The sequence below is a fragment of the Lepidochelys kempii genome, chromosome 5 (assembly GCF_965140265.1).
Source record: "Lepidochelys kempii isolate rLepKem1 chromosome 5, rLepKem1.hap2, whole genome shotgun sequence".
In the NCBI taxonomy this organism is placed as follows: domain Eukaryota; kingdom Metazoa; phylum Chordata; order Testudines; family Cheloniidae; genus Lepidochelys; species Lepidochelys kempii.
The window spans coordinates 100,386,195-100,411,789 of NC_133260.1; the positions used below are offsets into that span (position 1 = coordinate 100,386,195).

Sequence of the window (25,595 nt, forward strand, 5' to 3'; positions counted from 1 at the left end):
TTATTGCCATCATCAACTATCAGCTCCTGCTTTTGACCTACAAGCCTGGGCCAAATTCTGTTCTCTGATCAATGTAAATCTGGAGAAACTCCCCTGAAGTCAGTTGAGTTACTCCAGATTTTCATCAGTGCAAGTGAAAGGAGAAAATGTCTCAAGAAATCTCGCTAAAGTTTGAATAGCTGAATCTCTTTTCCCTCCTCACCCCTGTGGTTTTTTGCTCTTAATTAAAGAAAGAGACGGAATGCTTGCACAGGAATATAGCAGGGAACAGAAGTTGTTGGCAGCATTGCAAAAATATTGTTTCTACTGGGCATTTTATCGAGGGACAGAGCGGGAAAACCAGGTGTAGAGCAAAGAGTAAAAGCAAAAACCAGCAATTATAAACTGATGCAAACCTTTTAAGTGATATGGACTCCATTCCCAAGGTCAAAAGAGTGGTTCTGCTTGGCCGTTTTGGTTTTATCTCCATTTCTAAAGGTATCCAGCACCTAGGAGCCCTAGAGAGGTCAGGTGACTATTTAACTGAGATTCATTTCAAGAGGTAGAATGACTGCAGTTGAAACTGGGTTAATCTGAAAGTAGGTAGGCAAAATAAACATGTAAATGTTCCAACAAAGTCAATTAACAGCAGCATGTAAAGATCATAATGTACTGGATTTAAAATGGCTTTACCTGCCCACTCTGTGGTTTCTCTGGTGATTTCATTTGTTCAAGACCAGTGTTTGAATTCCTAGTTTAAAAACTTTAGATATGTCTAACACAGGCAAGATTTTAGTTGCATATTAAACCACTGCCATCCATCCATCCAGTTTTCATCACTGTGGTATCAAAGTGCCTTTGTTGTGAGGTGGGATAGGGAAGAAGTAACAGTAAATACATAGCCACTGTCCTCCTGGCCTAGCTGGGCTGGATGCTGCTCCAGACAGAGGGCAGAGGACCAGTACTTCTGGGTAAAGGAGCCCTGATTTCTGAAACATGCCAACCCTAGATTTTGCAACAGACCCCTTCATGGGGATGGGGGGAGGGGGTATATTGCAGGGAATCCCTGAAATAGAAGGGAACAGGGAGGGTGGCACACAAGGAGCCCTTGATGTGTGTGCAGTGAGCTTGGCCTACAGAAGGTACAAAGTTTGATTATTCCCTCTCTCCTCCCGGCCATTTTGGAGTAATTATTGGCAACTTGGTATCTTTGGTCCCATGGGAGAGTTAGGCAGGAGCTTTAGTCAGCTTGGAATGAAGATCTTTCTGTCTTATTCCCCCTTTATGGCTTTTGAAGTCTTCTCTGTCCCTGTCTTCTGTTGCTCAGGATAGTGGAAGTGATGTGGTAACGTGCGTGTTCGTATTTTTGGGGAGAGGTTGCAGGGTGATCACACTCCCAGCGCTGCTCGAGTCTTGGGGGAGTGAATAGAATAGCAGGGTGCCAGCCACCACAGCTCCTCCAGTCCCACCACCCAATGTGGGGCTTTCAGTGCCTAGGAGAGCAGTATTCTGCAGGGTCCCCAACAAGCAATTTCCAGTCCAAACTCTCTAAGCACACCCACTGTTTTCAGTCTCTTATGGTATGAAAGACATTCTATCCCTTTAATCATTTTTGTCACCTATTTCTAGTTCAGTTTTATTTCTGCTACATGTTTTCTGAAACGGGACCAGAACTGAAGATGATGATCTAAATGCAGCCAGACATATAATGGCATAATATATTCAGGATTAGTTTTTATCCCATTTTTATACATCATAATTGTGGGTATGGGGAGGAGTTTGTGCAAAGCTTTGATTGCGCTGCCCTAAATTGCACATCATTAGTACTTTACATTTAAAAACTCCTACACTAAATGAGGAAATGATTGCTAGGTGGTTTTTTTTTATTATCATGGAAGCAAATTCTCTGCTACCCCAAACACTAAACCCTAGAAATGTCAGTGTGTTGTCTCCCTACTTGGAAGATAACCAAGAGATTCAGGTGCAGGTGGGATAGATATTGCACTGTATAACCTGTGTTCTAATATTTATCAAGTAATTACCTCCAGAAAACAAGCATTTTACTGCTGTGTTCTTCAGATGACCGCAATACATTATTATCAAAAGAAAAATTACTTTGTTTATGATGGAGGCTATATCTAGACAATGATGAATATGACTGTATACATTTTTGCAGTGGAAAATAGAAGAGATGGTAGTGGTTTCTTTACAGTGGAAACCTTACTATTACCACATTCCAGTGTAATGTGTTGATGGGTAATGAAGGAAGACATTTATATGCTGCCTTGCCTTGTTGTGAGGCTATTGTGTGAGTGTTAACTAAGCAAAAAATGTGTACAACTGGAATGACTACATGAGTCAGGAGGTTAAGTTGCCTTGCTGACACAGGGTTGATTATCAAACCTTATGGCACCATTAGCTATTTATATATACAGCATTACAAGTGAGTCTGTCACATTACAGAACTATAAAGATAGGTCCCTAGCTTGACATACTTGTGTAATTTAGAAAACACCCCCACCAACCACTACCACACTTAATTTATTATCAGATGATGGGACAGTTGCATTACTTACAGCTGCCATAATCAGCAAGGTATGTATATTATTCCAAATGAGCTTCTGCACAACTGGCAGGCTAAATTCACACAGGTCTGCACCAGTTTCTGCTTGGCAGAAATGCTCTGATGGGCAAAAGGTCTTCCTGAGAAAGGAGTTTAGGGGTATAAATATCTATAACTTCCTCCTTTAACACAGACCATATTAGCATTGCTTCCAAAATAAACAGTACTGGTGAGGAGGCAAAAGTGGGTAGGATGTGCTGATGTAGTGCACCCCTCAGCAGCCTCTACTGACAGGACTCTGAAGAAGGGCCCATGCAAACTTACACTTTCTTATTGGCAAGTCTTATGGTCTGGTTTCACTATTTCTTCAGGTAGTGAAGCTAGCCCTAGCAAAGCACATGTTTAAATGTTTTGCTGAATTGGAGAAAGGATTTTGCTTATGCAAAAGGATTAATACATTTATTGACAAAGGAAATGTATGACCTTCTGTCCTAGCCAGAAATGGCTCTTGCAACTACTAAGTATTTACCTTTAAAGCTCTTATTTAGTTCATTTTTTAAAAATATAATTTCAATTCTACACTCATTTGCACAAGCAATGAGCAATTTTGAATAAATATACCCCCCCACCACCACCAAAAAACAAACAAACCACCACCAAGTTCTAGCCTGGATAGAGTTCTAGCCCAATGGTTAGAGTTCTAGCCTGGATTAAATTTCCAGCTCCACCACAGGCTTCCTGTATCCTTGGGCAGGTTCCTTAGGGTATGTCTGTACATCAAAGAAAAACCTATGGTACCAAGTCTCAGAGCCCAGGTGAATTGACTGGGGCTTGCAGGGCTCGGGCTGCACGGCTAAAAATAGCAGTACAGACATTCCTGCCCATGATCCAAGACCCTCCCCCTTTACCAGTTTTCAGAGACTGGGTTCTAAACCAAGCAGGAATGTCTACACTGCTATTTTTAGCCCCACAGCCTGAGTCCAAGCCAATTGACCTGGACTCTGAGACTAGGTGCCATGGATTTTTCTTTGCAGTGTACACATCCTTGGGAGTTTTTCTGTGCATCAGATCCCCATTTTACAGATGGGGAAAACCATATTTCCCTACCACAGAGAATGTTGAGAGGATAAATAAAAGATGGGAGGTACTCAGATACTACAGTAATGGGGCTATGCAAGTGCCATAAATAGATGGTCTAAGCACACTATCCTTTGGATCTTTAGATACAGTATAGTACTTTAGAAGCTTATTTTACTGATCTAGTCTTTCAAAAAGGGTAGGCTTTTCTTTTAAACTATTCTTCAGGATACATCTTGCCTCTTTCTAAGTCTTGTGGAGTAAGATGTACAAGTATGCCCCCTCTCCCAAATTCCCTACTTAAAGTTATATACAACATATTCAAACAGTTTATTATTTTCTTCATTTGATACTTGAGTTATAACATCTTTGGTTCTAGGTTTCTAGCCAATTTTTTTTCTGGAAAAATCATGGAGCAGGTCCTCAAAGAATCAATCCTGAAGCACTTGCATGAGAGGAAAGTGATCAGGAACAGCCAGCATGGATTCACCAAGGGAAGGTCATGCCTGACTAATCTAATCGCTTTTATGATGAGATTACTGGTTCTGTGGATGAAGGGAAAGCAGTGGATGTATTGTTTCTTGACTTTAGCAAAGCTTTTGACACGGTCTCCCACAGTATTCTTGTCAGCAAGTTAAGGAAGTATGGGCTGGATGAATGCACTACAAGGTGGGTAGAAAGCTGGCTAGATTGTCGGGCTCAACAGGTAGTGATCAATGGCTCCATGTGTAGTTGGCAGCCGGTATCAAGTGGAGTGCCCCAAGGGTCGGTCCTGGGGCCGGTTTTGTTCAATATCTTCATAAATGATCTGGAGGATGGTGTGGATTGCACTCTCAGCAAATTTGCGGATGATACTAAACTGGGAGGAGTGGTAGATACGCTGGAGGGGAGGGATAGGATACAGAAGGACCTAAACAAATTGGAGGATTGGGCCAAAAGAAATCTGATGAGGTTCAATAAGGATAAGTGCAGGGTCCTGCACTTAGGATGGAAGAATCCAATGCACCGCTACAGACTAGGGACCAAATGGCTCGGCAGCAGTTCTGCGGAAAAGGACCTAGGGGTGACAGTGGACGAGAAGCTGGATATGAGTCAGCAGTGTGCCCTTGTTGCCAAGAAGGCCAATGGCATTTTGGGATGTATAAGTAGGGGCATAGCGAGCAGATCAAGGGACGTGATCGTTCCCCTCTATTCGACATTGGTGAGGCCTCATCTGGAGTACTGTGTCCAGTTTTGGGCCCCTCACTACAAGAAGGATGTGGATAAATTGGAGAGAGTCCAGCGAAGGGCAACAAAAATGATTAGGGGTCTAGAACACATGACTTATGAAGAGAGGCTGAGGGAGCTGGGATTGTTTAGCCTGCAGAAGAGAAGAATGAGGGGGGATTTGATAGCTGCTTTCAACTACCTGAAAGGGGGTTCCAAAGAGGATGGCTCTAGACTGTTCTCAATGGTAGCAGATGACAGAACGAGGAGTAATGGTCTCAAGTTGCAGTGGGGGAGGTTTAGATTGGATATTAGGAAAAACTTTTTCACTAAGAGGGTGGTGAAACACTGGAATGCGTTACCTAGGGAGGTGGTAGAATCTCTTTCCTTAGAGGTTTTTAAGGTCAGGCTTGACAAAGCCCTGGCTCGGATGATTTAACTGGGAATTGGTCCTGCTTCGAGCAGGGGGTTGGACTAGATGACCTTCAGGGGTCCCTTCCAACCCTGATATTCTATGATTCTATGAATGTAGTTGCTGAAATAACACCAACTAAGTGAAGAATGTTTACAGTGAGAAGTGAAATATTTGCAGTTAAGAAAATATGCAATTTACAAAGCAAAGAAAAAACTGCACAAGTTTGTGCTAATTATTAAGGATAAGAACAAGAAGTTTTCATCTCTAAATAAAGGCATTAGTTGACAGTAAACACTAATACGTTTTACAAATATATCCTCATTTTTAATACTCTGCTTAAAATACTTCTTCTTAACTCTTAGTTTATAGAAGTAATCATTGTTTAATCTCAACTTTCTCCTAGACTTTTCCCCAACTTCAATGTGAGTTTAAAACCTGTTTTCCAGAGAAATTAGGGGAGGATTTGTTGAGAAGACCCAATATTATGGCCAAATGTAAGTCCTGGAACAAACAGAGTTTGATCAACTTAAACCAGTATATCTTACTACTTTTTAAAAAGAACTGTGTTAGGTCAATCTGCCATGATACTGGTTATGTTTTCTTGAGACAAAAGGTACGCCTACACTAAGAGTTACATGCTGATATAATCTCTCTTTCAAGAACACATTTATTTCACCATGACCACATTCTGGCACCCTTACTATACAATTAAAGAATGCATAAGATTTTACATAAAGCATCATGCTCATAAGTAAACCATTAAATATATTCCTTCATACCACCACATTAGAACATACACATCAAACATTTCTAAAGCAAGAACAACTTTGGGTCTGTATAAAAAAATTAAGATACAAAACTTCATTAACAATTATAACATTGTTTCTTTACAATCCCTGATGTAAAGCAAATATAAGCATGGAACAGTTTCAGAGAGACCCTGCCCTGATCTGAAGCTTTCCTAAAAGCACACTTTCCCTCCCTTTTTTAAAAAAATTGAAAACTAAATGACAACTGACGTAATATATAGGAAAAACGTGGCATCTAGGGACTTGAAAAAAAGGATTTGAAATCAAAACATCTCACTTCCCTCCCTGATCTGCTGTGAGAGTTTGGACAAATCATCTATCATCTTAGACCCCAATCTTGCAAGTTTTTCTGGATGGGCAAAACCCTATGCCTACATGTAGCCCTTCTGAAATCAGTGCACCTTTGGAACATCTCCATTCGCTTTTAGTCCAGAAATGGAGTCCACAAAGGAAACTCAGGTCAGATACCATAGCAGGGAAGACTGATCTCAGGAGGCCCCAGGGATGGCATATCTCAAATGTTGCATCTCAGAACTAAATAAGATACAGCATATGTGAGTGCTTTCATTTTTGGGTGCCCACTGAGAGAGACATTAAAGGGGCCTAATTTTCAGAGGGTGGGTGCTCAGCACCTAATGAAATTCAGGGCTCTTTAAGGTGTCTAGTTGGGAACTCCAAAAGTGAGGTACCCCAAATCACTAGTCACTTTTGAAAATCTTAAGATTTTACGTAGATTTTCAGAAAGCCTTTGACAAGGTCCCTCACAAAAGGCTTCGAAACAAAGTAAGCTGTCATGGAATAAGAGGGAAGGTCCTCTCATGGATTGGTAACTGGTTAAAAGATAGGAAACAAAGGGTAGGAATAAAGGGTCAGTTTTCAGAATGGAGAGGGGTAAGTAGTGGTGTCCCCCAGGAGTCTGTACTGGGACTAGTCCTATTCAACATATTCTTAAATGATCTGCAAAAATGGGTAAACAGTGAGGTGTCAATTTGCAGCTGATACAAAACTACTCAAGATAGCTAGGGCAGGTCTTCACTACCCACCGGATCGATTTATCGCATCTCGTCTAGATGCTATAAATCAATCCCCAAACACGCTCTCCGTCAACTCCGGAACTCCAGTTCGTGGGAGGCGGAAGCAGAGTCGACGGGGGAGCGGCAGCAGTCGACTCACTGCCATCCTCATGGACAGTTAAGTCAACCTAAGATATGCTGACTTCAGCTACACTATTTGCGAAGCTGAAATCGGCGTATCTTAGGTCAAAACCCCTCCTTCTCACACACACCCCCCCCCCCCCCCCCCACGGGTAGACCAGGGCTAAGTCCCAAGCAGACTGCACAGAGCTACAAAAGGATCTCACAGAACTGGATGACTGGGCAACAAAATGGCAGATGAAATTCAGTGTTGATAAATGCAAAGTAATGCACATTGGAAAACATAATCCCAACTATACATATAAAATGATGGGGTCTAAATTAGCTGTTACCACTCAAGAAAAAGATCTTGGAGTCATTGTGGTCAGTTCTCTTGAAACATCCACTCAATGTGCAGCGACAGTCAAAAAGCAAACCAAAGGTTGGGAATCATTAAGAAAGGGATAGATAATAAGACAGAAAATATCATACTGCCTTTATAAATCCATGGCATGCCCACATCTTGAATATGGTGTGCAGATGTGGTCACCCATCTCAAAAAAGAGATATTGGAATTGGAAAAGGTTCAGAAAAGGGCAACAAAAATTATTAGGGGTATGGAACGACTTCCCTATGAGGAGAGATTAATAAGACAGGGACTTTTCAGCTTGGAAAAGAGACTACTAAGGGGGGACATGATAGAAATCTATAAAATTATGAGTGGTGTGGAGAAAGTAAATAAGGAAGTGTTATTTACTCCTTCTCATAACACAAGAACTAGGGGTCACCAAATGAAATTAATAGGCAGCAGGTTTAAAAACAAAGTATTTTTTTCACACAACACACAGTCAACCTATGGAACTCCTTGCCAGAGGATGCTGTGAAGGCCAAGACCATAACAGGGTTCATAAAAAGAACTAGATAAATTTATGGAGGATAGGTCCATCAATAGCTAGTAGTCAGGATGGGCAGGGATGGTGTCCCTAGCCTCCATTTGCCAGAAGCTGGGAATGGGTGACAGGCTGGATCATTGGCCATTGTCGGAAGACAGGATACTGGTCTGACCCAGGATGGCCATTCTTATGTTCTTAATCTTGGCCTTCATTCTTGGAATCAGAACTTTGGTTTAATAAAGTGTTTCCGTGTGTAGTTCGGTCATGATCCTGCATGGGCACAGAGGTATACTTGCATGAAGACAGTTTCAGGATTAGGGCATAAGACTGAAACAGATAGTTTTACTGCACTGAATTCAGCTTTACGTTCAAGAAGTTTTATAAGCATCCAGAGTGATTCCCTGGGCAATTTGCAGAGCACCATGTACAGGCTCTAGAGCAGTAGTTCTCAACCCGTGGCCCACAGCAAACAGCTGCAACCCCTGTGACATCCTAAGGGCTACACAGGTGTGTGTGTGTCTATATTATAGGTTGCCGACCCCTGATATATATATTTATCAGGGGTCGGCAACCTTTCAGAAGTGGTGTGCCGAGTCTTCATTTGTTCACTTTAATTTAAGGTTTTGCGTGCCAGTGATACATTTTAACATTTTTAGGTCTCTTTCTATAAGTCTATAATATATAACTAAACTATTGTTGTATGTAAAGTAAATAAGTTTTTTAAAATGTTTAAAAAGCTTCATTAAAAATTAAATTAAAATGCAGAGCCCCCCAGACCGGTGTCCAGGACCTGGGCAGTGTGAGTGCCACTGAAAATCAGCTCGTGTGCCGCAGGTTGCCTACCCCTAATATATATTGTGTGGATGTGGCCCACATAACACAGAGAGAGCCGCATACGCGGCCCACAATGGTAAATAGGTTGAGAACCACTACTCTAGAGGGAGTGACAGCCAGACTTCCATAATTATTGCAATTCAATAGCTTTAAAGGGAAGTAAAAGAAAAAAAGCTGGGAGATCTTGTGAGCTCGGGGGCATGCCCTGAAGAGAAAAGAATTAATTTTCATACTAGGTATGACTCTTCAGGATGATCATTTTAAGTGATTGTAAAGTCCTTTGAAGATGAAAAATGCTGCATCACTGCTGTGACAGTGTGGAGTACAATCCAGACCAGTGAGGCATTATGTTACCACTTGCCCTGCAAGCCTGGCTGCCTAGCAATGCTTTGCTGCTGTAGCTCACAGCCTGGGATGCTCAGTCAGTCAGTCAACAAGCATAAAAGTCACACAGTATCTGTGTGCTAGACAGCCCTGGTACAGCAGTTCTGACCCCAGCTGCCTGTCTACACCCCCATTCAGGCTTCTACTAGCTTTGGCTATAACGAGCAAGGTGACCCCAATACACTCCCAGTCCTGAATTTCCCCGAAACCATGTGCTTTGTAATGTCCTGCCCCTTCCTGGGCAGTTCGGAGAAATGATAGAATCTGTTTGTTCCTCTAAAGACACAAGCACATCACAGCTTATTGACTTAACGGGTAAATACACCCTTTCATTTAAGCACAGCTCTGAGTTGGCTTATAGTAAAAATAAAACACATTTACTACCAATAGGACATAGGCTAAGTGATGCCAAGAAAAGGGAATAAAGTTAGAAATGGTTACAAGCAAATTAAAGTGAAAACATGCATTTAAAACTTACTCTAGCACGGTAGAGGCATTGTTTAAAATGGTTTCTCACCTGCCTTCAGTTTCCAGAGACTTTGACACGTCCTTGGTTGAAGGACCCATCTTTCTCAGCTTACAAGAGCTCTGTTCCCTTGTGTCTGTCTAGTGATGGGTGCCAAAGATGGCTTCTGTCTTTGCTTATATCTTGCAAAGTTCATTGACTTTGTTTGAAGAGGCAGGATGGCCTCATGCTGGTCTTCCCATCCCTTTGTATTTAAATAGGGCTTCCATTGTTTTGGTTGCACCATGCTTAATTTCCACAGACAGGTCAATAGCTAGCTTCCCTCCTGTCTGGGAGGAAAGCTGTTCCTCTCTGTTTGGCTACAGACTTTAAAACACAATATAATTAAGTATCCATATTACCTCATATAATGTTTATATATACATTTCACAATTAGACCAATCACGAGTGGGTCATAAGCTTTCAGAAAAGTCCTAACTCTATGCACTCTTATAATATAGTAATATTGTATACAATAAGTTGATTCATTGCTTATCTCTTGAGGTTCAGAGCAGTAGACCAGCAGACCTTTGAAATGGATTCTTCTGAGGGTACCCCTCAAAGTAAAGTTTATTCAAGCTGTCAGGAAGGTGGCATGGAGTCTGGTGGTGAAGGAAGCTCCATGCTCTTTCTCCTTGTGTTTGCTGAAATGCAAACTTTTAAGTTTCCTGCCATCTCCTCTCCTTGCTGTCTTGATGGTCCTGTTTATTGCTAATTTGTAAATTGAGGTAAACAGAGATTCCTTTGTGTAGGACAGACCTGTTTAACAATTACCTGGACATACCCACTTTACACACACACTAGTCATAATTCCAGCATATTCATAACTCTTAATACCCACCACATACATACATCATGGAAGAAAATTAATTATTAGTGAGTTATTAGTTTTCCAGTGATACCTCACAAGGCATATTTTGCACAAAGTATTACAACAGTGTGCAGGTTGTGAATACAGAATTGCTTAGTGTCACAACCATCTAGTATAGCTAGGAGAAAAACAGGCTCTTATCAAGGGTAACCCTTCAAGGCCACACAACCCCCATTGATTTCAAAATCCTATAAACATAGTTATTTTTGAGTAGTGTTTGACTTCGCTGAGATTTGGGAATACTCTGCATCAGATCCTTGATATTTATTATATATGTATCAATATTTATCTATACCATTTATCACCTTAGCATCTGACACTACAAAGACAACCAGGCACAGTGCTTACTAAAATGGATCGTCTCACTGATTTCAATGGGTTACTCACAGCAGTAAGTGCTAGGCCCAGTAGTAAAGGTTTGCCGATTGGGCCTTGAATACCATATCCAGTCTTGCTATTACAGAATAACACTTCCAGTTAGTGTGTCTGTGAGTTGTACTGAGGTTTGGTTTTTTGTTTTTTTTTAAATAATTATGTGATTCCATTATGCCAAACAAACAAATATAATTAAATAAGGCTCACCAGTATTATGCAGCTGTTTTGGGGCATCTAGTTTTAGTTTTTCCACTATTAATCTGATAAATTTCACTCAGTCTCAGCTGCTTACTTTTGTCTTCATCGGTACAAGTAATGTTTTCTAGGCTAATTAATTCACTTTCCATACTTGGATTCATATATGCAGTCCAAAAAAAAAAAAGCGAGGGGGGGTTGGAGGGAGAGAAGTGGGACACCTTTGTTCTATCTGCAGAAAGTGTGGTTAATTATTAAAACAAAACCTAACTTTTTAAATGTACTTTCTACTATTCTGAAAAGTAGAGTCGTCTCTATTTTTTTGAGATGTTTTAATACTTTTGAGACAGCAGAGGCCTCCAGAGTCCATTGTTATACTGAGCAAAATATACAGTAATCCAAGTGGTCTGGGAGACAATCCTCTCCCTAGTGAATTAGCAGATTTTGAATACATTCTTCCCCAAAGACCCTTGCTGTGCAAGGCCCTGGATCTAGTAATAGACTGCACCTCTTCTGTTACATTCAGGGCCTTCTTCAGCCTTTACTTGATCTGCAGGATTCAACTTTATGATTACAGCCCTATTCAGTTCATAAGACTCATAATTGACTACAATGGGAATATCACCTGAACAAGGAGTGCTTAACTTGTCCTTTAACCCTGCTGTTTTAGCAAATGGAGCAAACAACATTCAATTATATCTGTACTATGTGGGCTAAATTTGGAACACTGGTGTCCAAGTTTGCACATAAATATTTTGCAAGTCAAACAGATAATCAATCTTGTGCACAAAACATACAAATGTATTGTCTGTCATAACATGCAGTGATGTCGTAGGCGCATATGTAAGGCCTGGTGAGGAAATCAGAAGGCTCCAGTTTCCAGCCATTTTATACTCTTCTTCAATTCTTTCTGTTACCACTGCTCCTGAACGAAGCAGTGAGCTAAGTGTGCTTCTCTACCTAAACAGGATGATATTATCTCTTGGACAAAATGATCAGCAAGGACATCCCTTGAAATAGCTTAGCCTTAAACCCTGAGCCATTAATCATTTTATGGAAGTCTGCAAAGTCATTAGATCTGCCTACAATGGTGCAACTAAAAGCCTGGAAAAATGCATACATTTATGTATGATTTTAATGCAAATTTTCAAGGGCCAAACTGGGCATCCCACTAACCAAATCCATTAATTACCCCCAGACAAATTTATAATTCTCCCTGCCATTCTGTCATTTCTCCCCTTTCCCCTCCCTCCTCTCCAAGTCAGTGTTTCCTTTCTCAACAATTCTTTCCTTCCCCAGTGTGGTAGGGCTTGTGTACGCTACCGGCCGGATCGACTAGCAGCGATCAATTCAGCTGGGGGATCGATTTATTGGGTCTAGTATAGACGTGATAAATCAACCGCAGATGGCTCTAGCGTCGACTCGGGTACTCCACCTCAATGAGAAGTGCAAGGGGAAAATTGATGGGAGAGCGGCTCCCGTTGACAAACAGCAGTGAAGACACTGCAGTAAGTAGATCTAAGTACGTCGACTTCAGTTATGTTATTCACATAGCTGAAGTTGTGTAACTTAGATTGACCCCCTGCCCCCATAGTGTATACCAGCCCTTAATTTCCCAAATTCCCCCTAAGTCTCTATTTCCCCTACCTCAGCCCTTCATTTCTTCCTCTATACCCTCCCCCATTGATCCATGCTTCCAGTCCCCCAGTTCTCCTCCTGCCTTCCCAATAACCTCTCTCACAGACTGGGCTGTGCTCCCTGCTCAGAAGTTACGGTATAAGTGATAAAGTGACTGTCTCACCCTACTGCCTTCTCTCCTTCCCCTCCTGGCTTAGTTATCAGTGCTCCCTGCCCTGGACTCCTCCCTGACCCCCTCTATGAGAGATCTCACCGCTGGTGGGGGGAGAGCTAAGTACAAGGATTAGCTGCCTGATTGGCCAAACAGAAGGTGGCACATAGCTGCTGGCCAAAAAATGTGGATGCAGCAGAGACAACCAGGGAATCAAAAGGACGATTGCAAAGTTTGAGCGCCCAGCTAAAAGTTGGCAATTGAACCAGTCTGGGTTTCACCTAGGTAAGTTTTACAAGGAAACCTGGGACATCCTGACTTAAGAGGGACCCCATGGCTCCAGCTCATGAAGCCGGGGGCCGAGGCAGGAAGCAGACTTGCTTGGCTGCCTATTAGAAGCAGCCATAATCCACTGGAGCGCTCCTTGGAGTACAGTTGCCTCATTATAAAAACTGTGTTAAATGTTCCCCTCTTCCCCTTTTTTAAAAATGGATTTTTATCAGGCATGTGAAACTACCTCTTAAGGGTAATTTCTGAGTAACTCAGAAATAAATTAAAATTTGGGGTTTAGAATTAAAGCACCATCTTCAAACTGAACTATAGTCATTCCATGTTAATAGTAAGAGAATTACTACTTAATCTACCTGCATACTGCCAAAGATATCTCAGTTTGTGATAAGAATAATCTGGCTGGAGTAGTGTCCTGCAGCCAATACGAGAACTATCTTCTTGATTATGCTAAAGTAAAATTGACACTGTTTTTTCTCCATATCACAAAAATATCAAGGCATAGTTAAGATGCCTCAATCATTTTGCTGTTGCATGGCATACAAAAAAGTCTAGTTATGCATTCAGGGCAACTATATGAGCCATAACAATAGCAATTCTTGTTTGAAGAAAGGAATACCTGTTTCCATGTATTCTTCCTGTTTCTGCTTCAGACTCCTCTTAATGCATTCTCTGTTAATTATTCCCACAAATTTAGCACATAATCTTCACCTTTTCAGGCCAAAATGTGTTATTTATTAGAAGTTTCAGGTAAACAATTAAAAAAATTAAAATCAGTTAAAAGCCTTTGTACAGAACAGGTGGAATCAGAAAATATTTAAATAATTTTTACTAATCTAGCAATCCAATAGCCTAACTGGAGAGGGAGGTGGAAAAAAAAGAGTCAAATGGAATGTGGGGGAAAAAATTTCTAATAGTTTTTTTGAAGGCATTGTAGGATTTTTCAAGGTCATCATTTGACACTTCTCTCCCCCTTAATTTCGCTAACCTTCTAAGAGTCTAAAGCAGCTGCTGAGATAAGCAGGACCCTGAAAACAATAGAGATAAGTGGTGCATAGTTTGCAACAGCTAGGATTTTCCAGTTTAAATGTTGGCTAGAGTAAAAGAAAAGCACATTGCATAGCAATTATGTATTTAACAAAAGATGATCCAATATACTGAGGCTCACAAAATCTATCATAATTCTTGGAAAAGCTCTCCATCTATACAGTAGTTGAGCCCCATTGTGCCAACAAACAGTTGAGCTCTTACATTAACATTCTCTCACTGAGGTATGTCACTGAATCTCACACCCTGGAACTAAATAGCTTTTAACTAAAAACAGAGTCAAATTCTGACCTCAGTTACACCAACTCCACCTCCGTTGAAACTAGTGGACCAAATTCAATGCTGCTTAACCTACTGAATAACTCTGCTCCTGAACTGAAACTGTAATTAAAAAAATTAAGTCTATATCCCTCATTGTTACAGAAAAAAATGTTCAGAACATCAACCAACCAGAAACTGATGGATCAAAGTAGAAACTGAATCTGCAGAGTGTCTGAAACAATGCTCCGAGAGATCTGACCTGCTCCATTCATCTCAGTGGATTGTTAAGACCAAAGTCTGATGACAATTTAAAGTCAACAGTAAATGTTTTACCGCTATCATTTTACCCGAAACGTTAAGCTCATCTGATTACCCATTGTTTCTGGATATAATGGCAGATCCTTAGGTGGGGTGTACAGTGGGGCAGCCAATTGCTGGGGTGGAGAATAACAAATGCAAATCCCATAATCCTCCACACCTCAAATTTTCTGCCATCTCTGTCTCTTCCATAAGAACAGCCACATTCAGTCAGACTCATGGTGCATCTAGCCCAGTATCCTGTCTTCTGACAGTGGCCAATGCCAGGTGCTTCAGAGGGAATCAACAGAACAGGCAACTGAGTGATCCATCTCCTGTCATCTACTCCCAGTTTCTGGCAAACGGAGGCTAGGGACACCATCCCTGGCCCTCCTGGCTAATAGCCATTGATGGACCCATCCTCCATGAACTTATCTAGTGTTTTTTTTTTGAACTGTTATAGTTTTGGCCTTCGCAACATCCCCTGGCAAAGAGTTCCACAGGTTGACTGTGCGTTGTGTGAAGTAGTACTTCCTTTTGTTTGTTTTAAATCTGCTGCCTATTAATTTCATTGGGTGACCCCTAGTTCTTGTGGTATGAGGAGTAAACACTTCCTTATTTACTTTCTCCATACCAGTCATGATTGTATAGACCTCTATCATATCCCCCCACCCCCAGTCATCTTTTTCCAAGCTGAAAAGAAAGGAGGGAGGGAAAGCAGAAATGTATTCCCCGCTTGGTACGTGACCCTCAAATGTCTTCTGGGTACCAAAACACCAAATTACCTCATCTTTCTAGGCACCAAAAGACTTAATGGACCCTTACTCAGCTATGAAGGCCTTCTGTGCTCCTCAGTTAGCTTCTACACCTCAGTTACTGGTCACCCATACAAGATTCACAGCACACTGAATCTGAGGCAATGAAAACTAAATTGAATCCAATATTAAAGTAAATAAATGGCAGGGTCATACAAGGCCTGGAGCAACACACTGAATGATTAGGATAAAAATAAATATTGAATAACTATTCATTCAGTGAGCACTATACACCATGTGCACTGACTAAGGCAGGAGTCCTGTGGAAAAAATAGTATGCAATCATGTAATTAAAGGTGGTCTCATAATACATACACACAAGGGGGAGGCAAATTAAGTTACACAGGCAACCACAAATATGACATATGCTAACTTTTGAGTGCTTGACTTTGCAGCCTTAACATTCTTTTAATGTAATTTTTTTGTAAATTATATATAAATAATTTAAAGAACACTGTACTAACAGGGCTGGGCTGTTATTGTGTGGGGATGTATATGGTGCCACATACTTTTGGGGTCTCCCAGCCTGTATAAAACAAAGGACCAAGGCCTTTTGACTTCAGACTCAGAATGACTTCACTAATATTTATGGGATTTCTCCGCCTATGAAAAGGGGACTAAACTAAATTAGATCACATGAGGGACTATAACCAATGAACTGATAGTTATGCAAGGTGTTCAAGAACAATGACTGTTATAAAAGCCTAGACCAGCTCAAATCTTTAAATGGAAGCATTTAATTATGCAGAAGAGTTTACTAACTCACCATTGGCAATGGTTTTTTTTTCTTTCAAGTTTTGAGCTACATAGTAAACCCTCCTCCACAACCCACCTAAGATTGTTTTGATCTATTCCCTTAGTAAAGCAGTGAAATTCTACTGTGTGAAATGCCATGCCTAACAAAACACTATGGAAGTTATATTTTGGTGTGTTTTAAATTAGACCATTTTCTATGGGTAAGTGAAAATTTTATAGAACAAGAAACTTCTCTATTATCCCTCTAAGCATTTTTTTTCCAGTGGAGCAGAGAGAGAAATAAAATGCCCTAAGTTTCAAGCGCTACATATTTAAAGTCTCACTGTAGCACTGTATCTTCTTTCCAGATTCAGCATGTTGAAGAATGGTTTTGTTTAGTGTTCTGAAGCTCCTAATGGGGGCTAAATCTGCTTCCAATGACATCAACAGCAAACCTCCCCTAAATTCAATAGTGCAAGACTAGGCCGTAAAACAAACAAGCACCTTAAATGCAATAGTTAATAAAAATACAAGGCGTTACCAAAGTATTTACTTCTTGAAATAAAAAAGATAGGTGAGATTTCTGTCTAGAATATATCCATTTATTATTTTGTGGTCCGTATCAATTTAAAGACATAATTAATTGAATTTCTACATCATTTTCTCAATTTCAACCCTTCCTGGCCTCATACCAGCTAGTCTACAAAGGTACACACCTATCCCCTGTGCAGTCAATATTTATGAAAAGCAGTACACTGATCTATTAGCTTAGAAAAATAACATGCCGGGAAAATTATAGCCATGAAATGGATACAAAAGTTAAGCAACAGAGTAAAACACCCTTTAGTAAATTATGGCTTTGCACAAGTATCAGGTATCAATATGAACAATCTAAGACACTTCTTGTTAAAGGCACTTATAGTTAGTTCTTCTTTGAATTTAGTTCTCTTGCATTAAAAAGTGTTATGTCTTTGATCACATTTTCATAACAGTGGAACAGTCTAAAAAGGCAGTTTTAAGTGAGAGGAAAAAAGTTTAAAATTTTTAACAAACATTAAACTATGAAAATACCAAGAATTAATACAAGCTTTTGAATGGGTATTGGTCCTTATAAAACAGGCAACAACATTCAGGCAAAAGTGATTTCTTTTCTTAGATACTCAAAACAAATAGTCTCAAAAAGTAAGTCCTCCAGTTCCAGTGTGTGGATATGTCCAAATTCATGTAGAGCACCCTATGACCTCCAACAAAAATATAACTTTATAACTGACCAGAGCTCTATTTTGGCTGTTGAAGGAAAAGAGTCTGAAAACAGCATTACAGATGTATGTTCTAGTGAGTCTATAATTCTGTGTCCCTATATCTGGATGGCTGTCCGTAATAGCCACGCTTGGAATGGTCTGATACCTGCCGACGGTAGTCTTCCTCCTCTGCATCACTGCCATAACTTCCTCGATTTTCTAGGTAAGTCCTGGCAGGGGGTTTCTGAGGCTCTGGAGGTCTGGAACTAGCACAGCAAAAAACAGGAGAGTAAAGATATCAGCAATTTCTGTTCTGAAAAGTGGAAGAACACAAACCTGTAATCAACTGCAAACTGTTCACGAAGATATGAGGACATGCCAATTATATGCTATGTTTTTAAGTGGTTTGAAAAAAGTTATATAGATTATAAAGCTAATTATTTATATAGAATATAAACAGCACTACACAGCAAATGTTAATAATTTTCTACATAGGAAAGGAGGGGGATTTCACTGATTTTCAGCAGTATCATTCTAGGCTCCATACTGAGCACTAGCAAGAGGAAGCATTTTAAGATCCTGAATGACTTAGAATAAAGCAGCGATGCTGTTTAATAGTGTTGATTTACCCAATTTAATTACACTTCCTATGAATACTCATTTTAAATTATCAGTTGCTTGTTTCTTTTATCTTCGTATTTGGCTAAACTAAATATTTTACTCCTCCCTAAAAACACACCCAAAGATGCCATAAGCTTACAATTCCTATAGCTTTGCAATAATAAATTCATCAAGGAAATGCTGCAGTGACTGTTTTGGGGCCTTCCCAATTTGATTATACTTTAATCCACCAAAGGAGCTGACTGTAAAAAAAAAAAAAAAAAAAGGAAAAGAAAAAACCTCACAACTCATTAGGCCTTCCCCATCTCCAAAAGAGATACAAATGAGAAGGGCGAGAGAACTAGAAGATTTCCAAATCAAAACAGATCCTTCAAATTGTTTGTTGCAAAATTTTGCTTGGGCGACTATCCAAGTCATACTAGTGAATAAGCACAGTAAAGTGTTTAAGGCACCAAGACTGGATATCTGGGAACTAACCCATGACTCAATGGAAACACTCCCATTAACTTCAGATCAGCCCCATAGTTCTTCTCCTGACTCTGTACTGACTCACTGTCTCCCATTGGGCAAGTAACTTAACCCCATTTTCCTCACCCATAAAATGCATATAATAATGGACTGTGTAAAATCAGACTTTACCACCCTTACTGACGTTGAGTACTACCTTATACCCCAAGAAGTCCCACTCTAAGCCATGAAAGTTGTGAAACCACTTTCAAATATTGATTAGTATAGCACAACTACAATCCAATCTCTGACACATAAGGGACAACTTTGAAGGGTTGAAGTACAAGTGATCCTGTGCGTACATCTAATTATGAGACACAAAATGAATTGATGAATCTCTTAGTAATATGTGACATCTGTGTGATTCTCTGAGTAATTCAAGCGCAGCAGTACGGACCAGTCTAAAAAAGAGATATAAAGGAAAGATTCTGAAAGGAAGTCTTACAGAAGCGACTACTGTCAAGGCAGGTCAGCCCTACAGCTTCTCATCTTTGACACCGTGTAAATTTGGCAGTGTCAGGGCTTGATGGCACTACTTGCATGAGTAAGAGCTGCATAATCAGGTTGCTCTTGCTAGTGTAGTAAATATAGACCAGAAGAGTATTTTCAAATGGATCTGTCTTACCTCATGGGCTGGGGCCAGTTCTGGTCTGGCTTCTGTGTTTTGATTGGGACAGCATAGATATCTGGGTGTTTCTGGGCCATTTCCAGCTTTAAAAAGAGCAAAAGGAAAAAAAAAATGCCTTTCAGTTTATACAGTCAGGAGATCTTAGACTCAGCAATGTAGCTCAGTTCCTCTGTAAAGGAACTAAAATACAAATGGATGACTGGTCTTATTTCTTACTCCCACAATGAGATAGTTTTTAATTTAAAAGTAAAACACTGTACTGCCAAAATAACAGAAATAAAAAAAGAACAAAGCCATTAACCTATAGTAGCTACTATAGGAAACCTCTTAGTAGAACATATTCTATATCCGTATCCCCCATACCTACTCCTTCCCAAAATAAAACTATATATATATATATATTTATAGGAATAATGTGATGTTGAGGGCAATTTTGATTCCTAATGTGTATGCTGACTGCTGCTTGGTATAATGGTAGATTGGAAGGAAAGGGAGAAATGTGCTACTGTTTTTCTTTTCAATGATTTTTTTAAATTCAACATGGAGGGTGCTTTTAGCACAGAATGTGTGTTTGTATTATTATATCTAAACAAATATATAGGACAGACTGAAAAAGTAGGTTACTACCTACCCTGGCATTCTGTGCCTCTTGTAGCTCCTGTATTCTTTGCAACCTTGCCTTGTGATCCATCTTCTCAAATATTTTAACTTTCCCCAGTACCGATTTCGGAGCACTCTCTTGTCCATTTACATCTTCCTCTGCCTTTTCCTCCTCCTCTGCAGCTGGAACTGCTGGCTGAGATGTCTTCAGTATAGGGCGCCCAAACACAGGTTTCACAGAAACAGGAGGTGCTGCTGCCTTGGATAATACGGCGGAAGTCTCATTGCTGACAATGCTAGAGCTATTTGATTTGGATTCATAGTTCTTGGGAAAGTCATAAACATCCTCTTTGTTTTGTAGTTTACCCTGTAGGTATTAAGAACACACTGAAGTTTACACATAGCAGCAACTTCAAATGAAAATATTAATCTAAAGATGCTGAAGTTGGTTATATTGCTTGTGCATTTTTGTATTGCCCATCTTTGTTCATAAGGGATCAGAGCACTGAGTATTTAAGTATATAGGTATATTGGTCACTGACTTGAATAGGGACACAGTTAGTCACATTAAGTCTTACATTGTATGCAATGTTATAATGAGCAGTAAAATCTGACCAGTCTATTTAATTCTTTAAAGATTTCTGGAAGGAAAAGAGAAAGAACAGGAAGAAACAGCAAGAGGTTTTTCTGGATTATATGGAGGAGAATATTCTTCCAAGCTGAAACTATTACACAGGACACATGCCTATTCTCCCTGCAATCATCATTTCATTTACATGTACTGCTACCCAGCCCAACCTCTATTGCCAAGGCATATTTGAAAGGATGGTCATTTAACTGTCTAGTCGGTGTATTTTGCACAACGCAAACCAATGCTGGTGTCCATGAAGAAAGTCAGAGGGTTGAACACAGGATTTCATTAATAGCGGCAACACCTTTCTTGAAGTGACCCTGGAGCACAGTTTGGCACTACTACTTAAAAGGTAAAAAAAAAAAAAAAAAGCCAAGAGGATTTCCTGCCATTCCGCTGCCATTTTGAACCAGCTCACAGCAGAGAGCTTATTAAAATTACAAAGGAGGGATGATTTAAGGTGTGTCTGAACTTTTCCCCAGGTGAGACATTCAGGAAGATCTTTGTTTTGGGCTTGGTAAGGGAGCAAGAATGCCGGAATTCCCCTGGGGAAGAGATCAGGAGAGAAATGGGTAGTTTTCCAGCTAGTCACCGAACCCTCTAACAAAACACATGGTACCACTTCTAAATCTCAAGAATTCCCTTCCCAACTAGCTGCAAAGCTCTTCTGACAGCTCACAGTCCTCTTTGTCAATTCCCCTTCCTTCCTCCTCCCAAATTGCATTTTAGCTTCCAACAGCAGGTTACCCTAATAGTAAAAACATAGCCCATGATGTACAGCACCAAGTGGGTTCTTTAGAAAGATGAACTCTTATCTTCAAATTGATTTCCACAAATTACCTTAGGTGGCTCGGGCTTGAATGCTGGAGGTGGGCTAGGATCTCTAAGTATCTCTCTGCTACCAGCCCTTCTCATTTGACCTTTTGGTTCTGGGCTGGGTTTTCTTATACTCTACAAAAATATAAGAAGTTAATCACAAGAATATTCAAATAATTCTTGACTTGTTTTAACCCTAGCCTTGTGGGCCAATTACCAGTAGTCACATTACTGGCAATGGCATGACCACTATCACTGTAAAAGTTAACATCTGCACTCCAGATGACACTATCAATGAAACTAGAGTGTTAGGCAAGCAGCTTAATTTTTATGCTAGAACTAATATGACTTTATAATTCTGTACTAGAGTTAGCATAATGCTGCAGCTGGAATCATATACTTTTCTCAGGCACCAATTACAAGGGACATTTTTTATTACAACTTTACAACACACATGAATTTCAGGAAGTCAACTGTCTTGCCAACAGTCCAAATATTTTACCTCCTCATGCTGCACAGGCTCAGAAGACCGACTAATAGAGGAAACACTTGGTTCATCTGATGGCTCATCAAGCTCATTGTCAGTGTATGCACCTCCTTCTCCATCTGTGTCTTCCAAGTCACTGATCAAGCGGCTGTCACAGCTCAGGTAGTCAGCACCCATAGCTGTTAGGTATGACATGCGATCTTCCATGTCATCATCCATTCCTTCCATCTATAAAAGTGGAAGGATTAGATTTGACTTCATGCCCCATTTTAGTTTGCAGTAACATTTATTGTATACAACACCTAAGAAACAGAACAACATGAAACTGCAAGAATTCTAGATCTTCCAGGAACATGAAAATAGCTCCAATAAAAAATTAATATGTATGCCCTAGCTGCAGTTATATGACTTGGTTTAAATAACAGGAGCAACGTGATAAGTTATTAAAAAAAAAAAGAAACTTTTATCCTGTACTATTTTTCTGTCTTAGTTACCCACTGCAAAGATTTCAGATTAGTATAACTTTTCAATACACAAATGTGTTTAGTATTTAGGATGATGAGTTGCCATCTGACCACTCTGAAGGGGAATTATTCCCAGAACAGAAAAGCAATTTAGCACGTACAGTATGAGCTGTTTGACCACATACCTTTCCTTCCGATACCCATACTGCTTCAACTTGCTGTTGCTGAATTGCATCTTTGAGGCTCCCGTACCAGCTATCATTGGCTGAATTCAAATTGATGGTAGCTGTAGACATTTTAAAAAAAAATATGCATTAGTGTTTTCATATATTTTTTCTATTCATTCTAAAATCTCAGTGCACCTACTTTATCCAATCTTTTGGGCAATGCAAGAAAATTATATGGTCATTTTTACTAAACCACTTTCTAAAGGACAATGTTTGCACTTTTGTTGGCTTGTGGGGAAAAAAAGGGCTGAATAAATACCAGCCCTTTAATAATCCACTTTTTTTCAGCAATAGTTTTATTACAGTAGTAAGGTTCAATATGAACATTTCTTTATAATGAAATATATCAAGACAGTGAACTCCTAATTGTCTAGGAAGGGTTTTCACAAGACCACAAGTTACTGTACAAGATGATCTCTTACTCTGAATAGTATTAATTTAGTTTCTCAAACACACACATTCTTCCTCCTACATCCACCACTCTTTTGGAAGAGAAATAGATTCTTGCTTACCTGTAAAAAGATAGGAGCAAGTCTTCTTCAGCTTATTTGCTTGATCATAAAGTTTCCGGGAACTCTTGTTAGATGTGGGACTTAGCCTTTGTCTCATAGTTTTCACACCCTGTTTACTGTCTGGGTTGAAGAATACTACAATTGGGAACCACTGGGTATAGTTCAACAGATCCACCGCTTTAGGAGTCACATCCAACAAAGCATGTTTATTCTGTTAACAAGAAGAAGATATGAAAATAATGGAAAAGCTCCTGCTGGGGAGATGGTGCAGATGGTCTGACATTATTAGAATGACTAAAGCTGTAGAGCCTACAGATTTGAATGCACAACCAGAATGTTGTCTGGTAAAGAGCCTTTATTAGCAGCAAGGCCCAAGTCAATGCTGCAGTTGGAAAACGAAAGCTGGGAAAACAAAAAAGGCCAGTTATGGCCCTCCCAACCAGGGCCATAAGGGGCCCAAATCTCTCCCCAAAATCCCACCACATGCTGGGACTACAATGGGCACCTCCCCTCTCCTTTCACCGACATTTTTTGGACATTCAAATAAAACAGTATATGAACATGGTATTTAATATTGGGCAATTAAATGTAGCAGAGAAAGGTATAACACGATCCAATGGCTGAAAGTTGAAGCTAAATAAATTAAAAATGTATATCTTATATACAGTCTGAACAATGAGAGTAATTAACCATTGGAATAATTTACCAAGGGTCATGGTGGATTTTCCATCACTGACCATTTTTAAATCAAGATTAGAAACATCCAAAAGATCTGATATTTTGTGCAAGTTCTATGGCCTACATAAGACAGGAAGTCTGTCTAGATTATCACAGTGGTCCCTTCTGGCCTTGGAATCTATAACTCAGATACAAATATACTAACTCTGACATTGTGTGCACCTTTCTTACTCTGTTTCCCATTTCTTTATTCCCTTCACTCTTGTTTTCATTATCTTCCTTTTATTTGCATAGAGATTTTCTTTTCTTTTCCCACCCTGCCTATCTCTTTACTGTGTCCCTGCCCACTCATCACCTTCCCTCACCACAATTATTTTCCCAGTCTTTGGGCTGCTATTCATGTGGCGTGAATAGCCAGGACACAGCTCACACTTCCCACTGGTTACAGCCTCCTACTATACTGCCAAAACTTAAAGCAAATATCCTCCGCAGGCCTCATCCCATGCAAACTACACTCTGGGAAAGGCTTCTTAGGTGAAATTCTGGCCCCACTTAAGTCAATGGGAGTTTTGCCATAGACTTCAATGGGGTCATGTTTTCACCTCTGCACATATTTATTTTGCCTACACAGGTTCTCTCTCCCTCAGGCTTCCTGGTTGCCATCCTTGGACTTTGGAGTTCCAGTGGTAATCTTTAAAAAGTCAGCATTTGCTGACATTTCACACAGTTACCATAGCTATTTCCTATTTCAAATACATAGGTAGTAACTATTGTCAAATACTGACTTTTTAATGGACACGACTGCAGTTGGAGCTTAGGATGAAGGTAAAGGTGGCCCTGGCAGTTATAGGGTATGTCTCCACCATAAACGAAGTGTATTGTATACCCACCTTTAGCTTTAATCCAGTTGGCATGGCTAACAACAGTTGCGAACATGTGGCGGCACAGACTTCAGCCTGGACTATCAACTCACGTACATAACCAGAGTCCTCAGCAGGTTTGTACTGGGGCCGTCACATCTTCACTACTCTTGTTACCCATTCTAGCTAGGTTAAAGCTAGTGTGAAAACGCCTACCTGCTCTACAATTACACTTCACTTGCAGTGTAGATGTACCCTATACATACAGTAGAGCCAGGATGACATTCTGGAACATTCCAGCTCTGTTCAAGCACTGGATCCTGGTGTGGTTTAAACTTAGGCAAGTCCACAAATAGCTTTTTTAAAAATCTGAACATTTTAATTGGATTAATACAGGGCCAAATTCATGGCTAACATAAGTGGGCTCCTCTCTAATGTTGTCTCTGAAGTACATATTCACAGGAAATTACTGAAATGAGAAAAACAAGGATCAAGTAAGAATGGTGATCCAGTTTCCCCACAGTTCTGCCTTTATTTCAAATGCACATTAACACATTTATTTTCTTGCATATTAATATGTTAGAATTCTCTAAGTTTTTAGGAACAAAATAAATAAATAAATAAACAAAGTCTGCTTCCGATAGCAAATGTTTTTCAAACAGAAATACTTTACCTGCTCAATAATTTGCCTCACAGTGTTCAAACGCACCACACCAGTTAACTTCTCTGAACCTGCATCTTTGGGTTCCGTCTCTGCAAGGACAACAGATGGTTTTTCCAGTTGTGAAATGGGTGTTCAAATTACCCTTCCCCCAAAATTCAATGCTGAAGAGCCAAACTGCTGAAGAAAAA

At 40.0% G+C, this 25,595-nt stretch overlaps 1 protein-coding gene and 1 long non-coding RNA gene across 15 annotated transcripts in view; one reads left to right on the forward strand and one right to left on the reverse strand.

The window, feature by feature from the left end:
- The window catches only part of LOC140911684 (uncharacterized), a 100,646-nt gene that overhangs the window by 6,255 nt on the left and 68,796 nt on the right, over nucleotides 1-25,595 (forward strand). For all 4 annotated transcript variants that reach the window (XR_012159085.1, XR_012159086.1, XR_012159083.1 and 1 more), the window contains exon 2: nucleotides 20,706-21,051. This is a non-coding gene — a long non-coding RNA (uncharacterized lncRNA). The remainder of the gene's footprint in view (nucleotides 1-20,705; nucleotides 21,052-25,595) is intronic.
- TJP2 (tight junction protein 2) overlaps nucleotides 17,672-25,595 on the reverse strand; it is a 94,280-nt gene continuing 86,356 nt past the window's right edge. For 9 of the 11 annotated variants that reach the window (XM_073345179.1, XM_073345180.1, XM_073345178.1 and 6 more), the window contains 8 exons: nucleotides 25,417-25,496; nucleotides 23,206-23,416; nucleotides 22,652-22,752; nucleotides 22,018-22,230; nucleotides 21,540-21,650; nucleotides 20,100-20,435; nucleotides 19,466-19,551; nucleotides 17,672-17,978 (listed from right to left, as the gene is read on the reverse strand). In XM_073345179.1, the coding sequence (XP_073201280.1) occupies nucleotides 17,813-17,978; nucleotides 19,466-19,551; nucleotides 20,100-20,435; nucleotides 21,540-21,650; nucleotides 22,018-22,230; nucleotides 22,652-22,752; nucleotides 23,206-23,416; nucleotides 25,417-25,496 (1,304 nt within the window). In that variant the 3' untranslated portion in view covers nucleotides 17,672-17,812. The remainder of the gene's footprint in view (nucleotides 17,979-19,465; nucleotides 19,552-20,099; nucleotides 20,436-21,539; nucleotides 21,651-22,017; nucleotides 22,231-22,651; nucleotides 22,753-23,205; nucleotides 23,417-25,416; nucleotides 25,497-25,595) is intronic. The other 2 variants (XM_073345182.1, XM_073345173.1) reach the window with 1 other exon arrangement.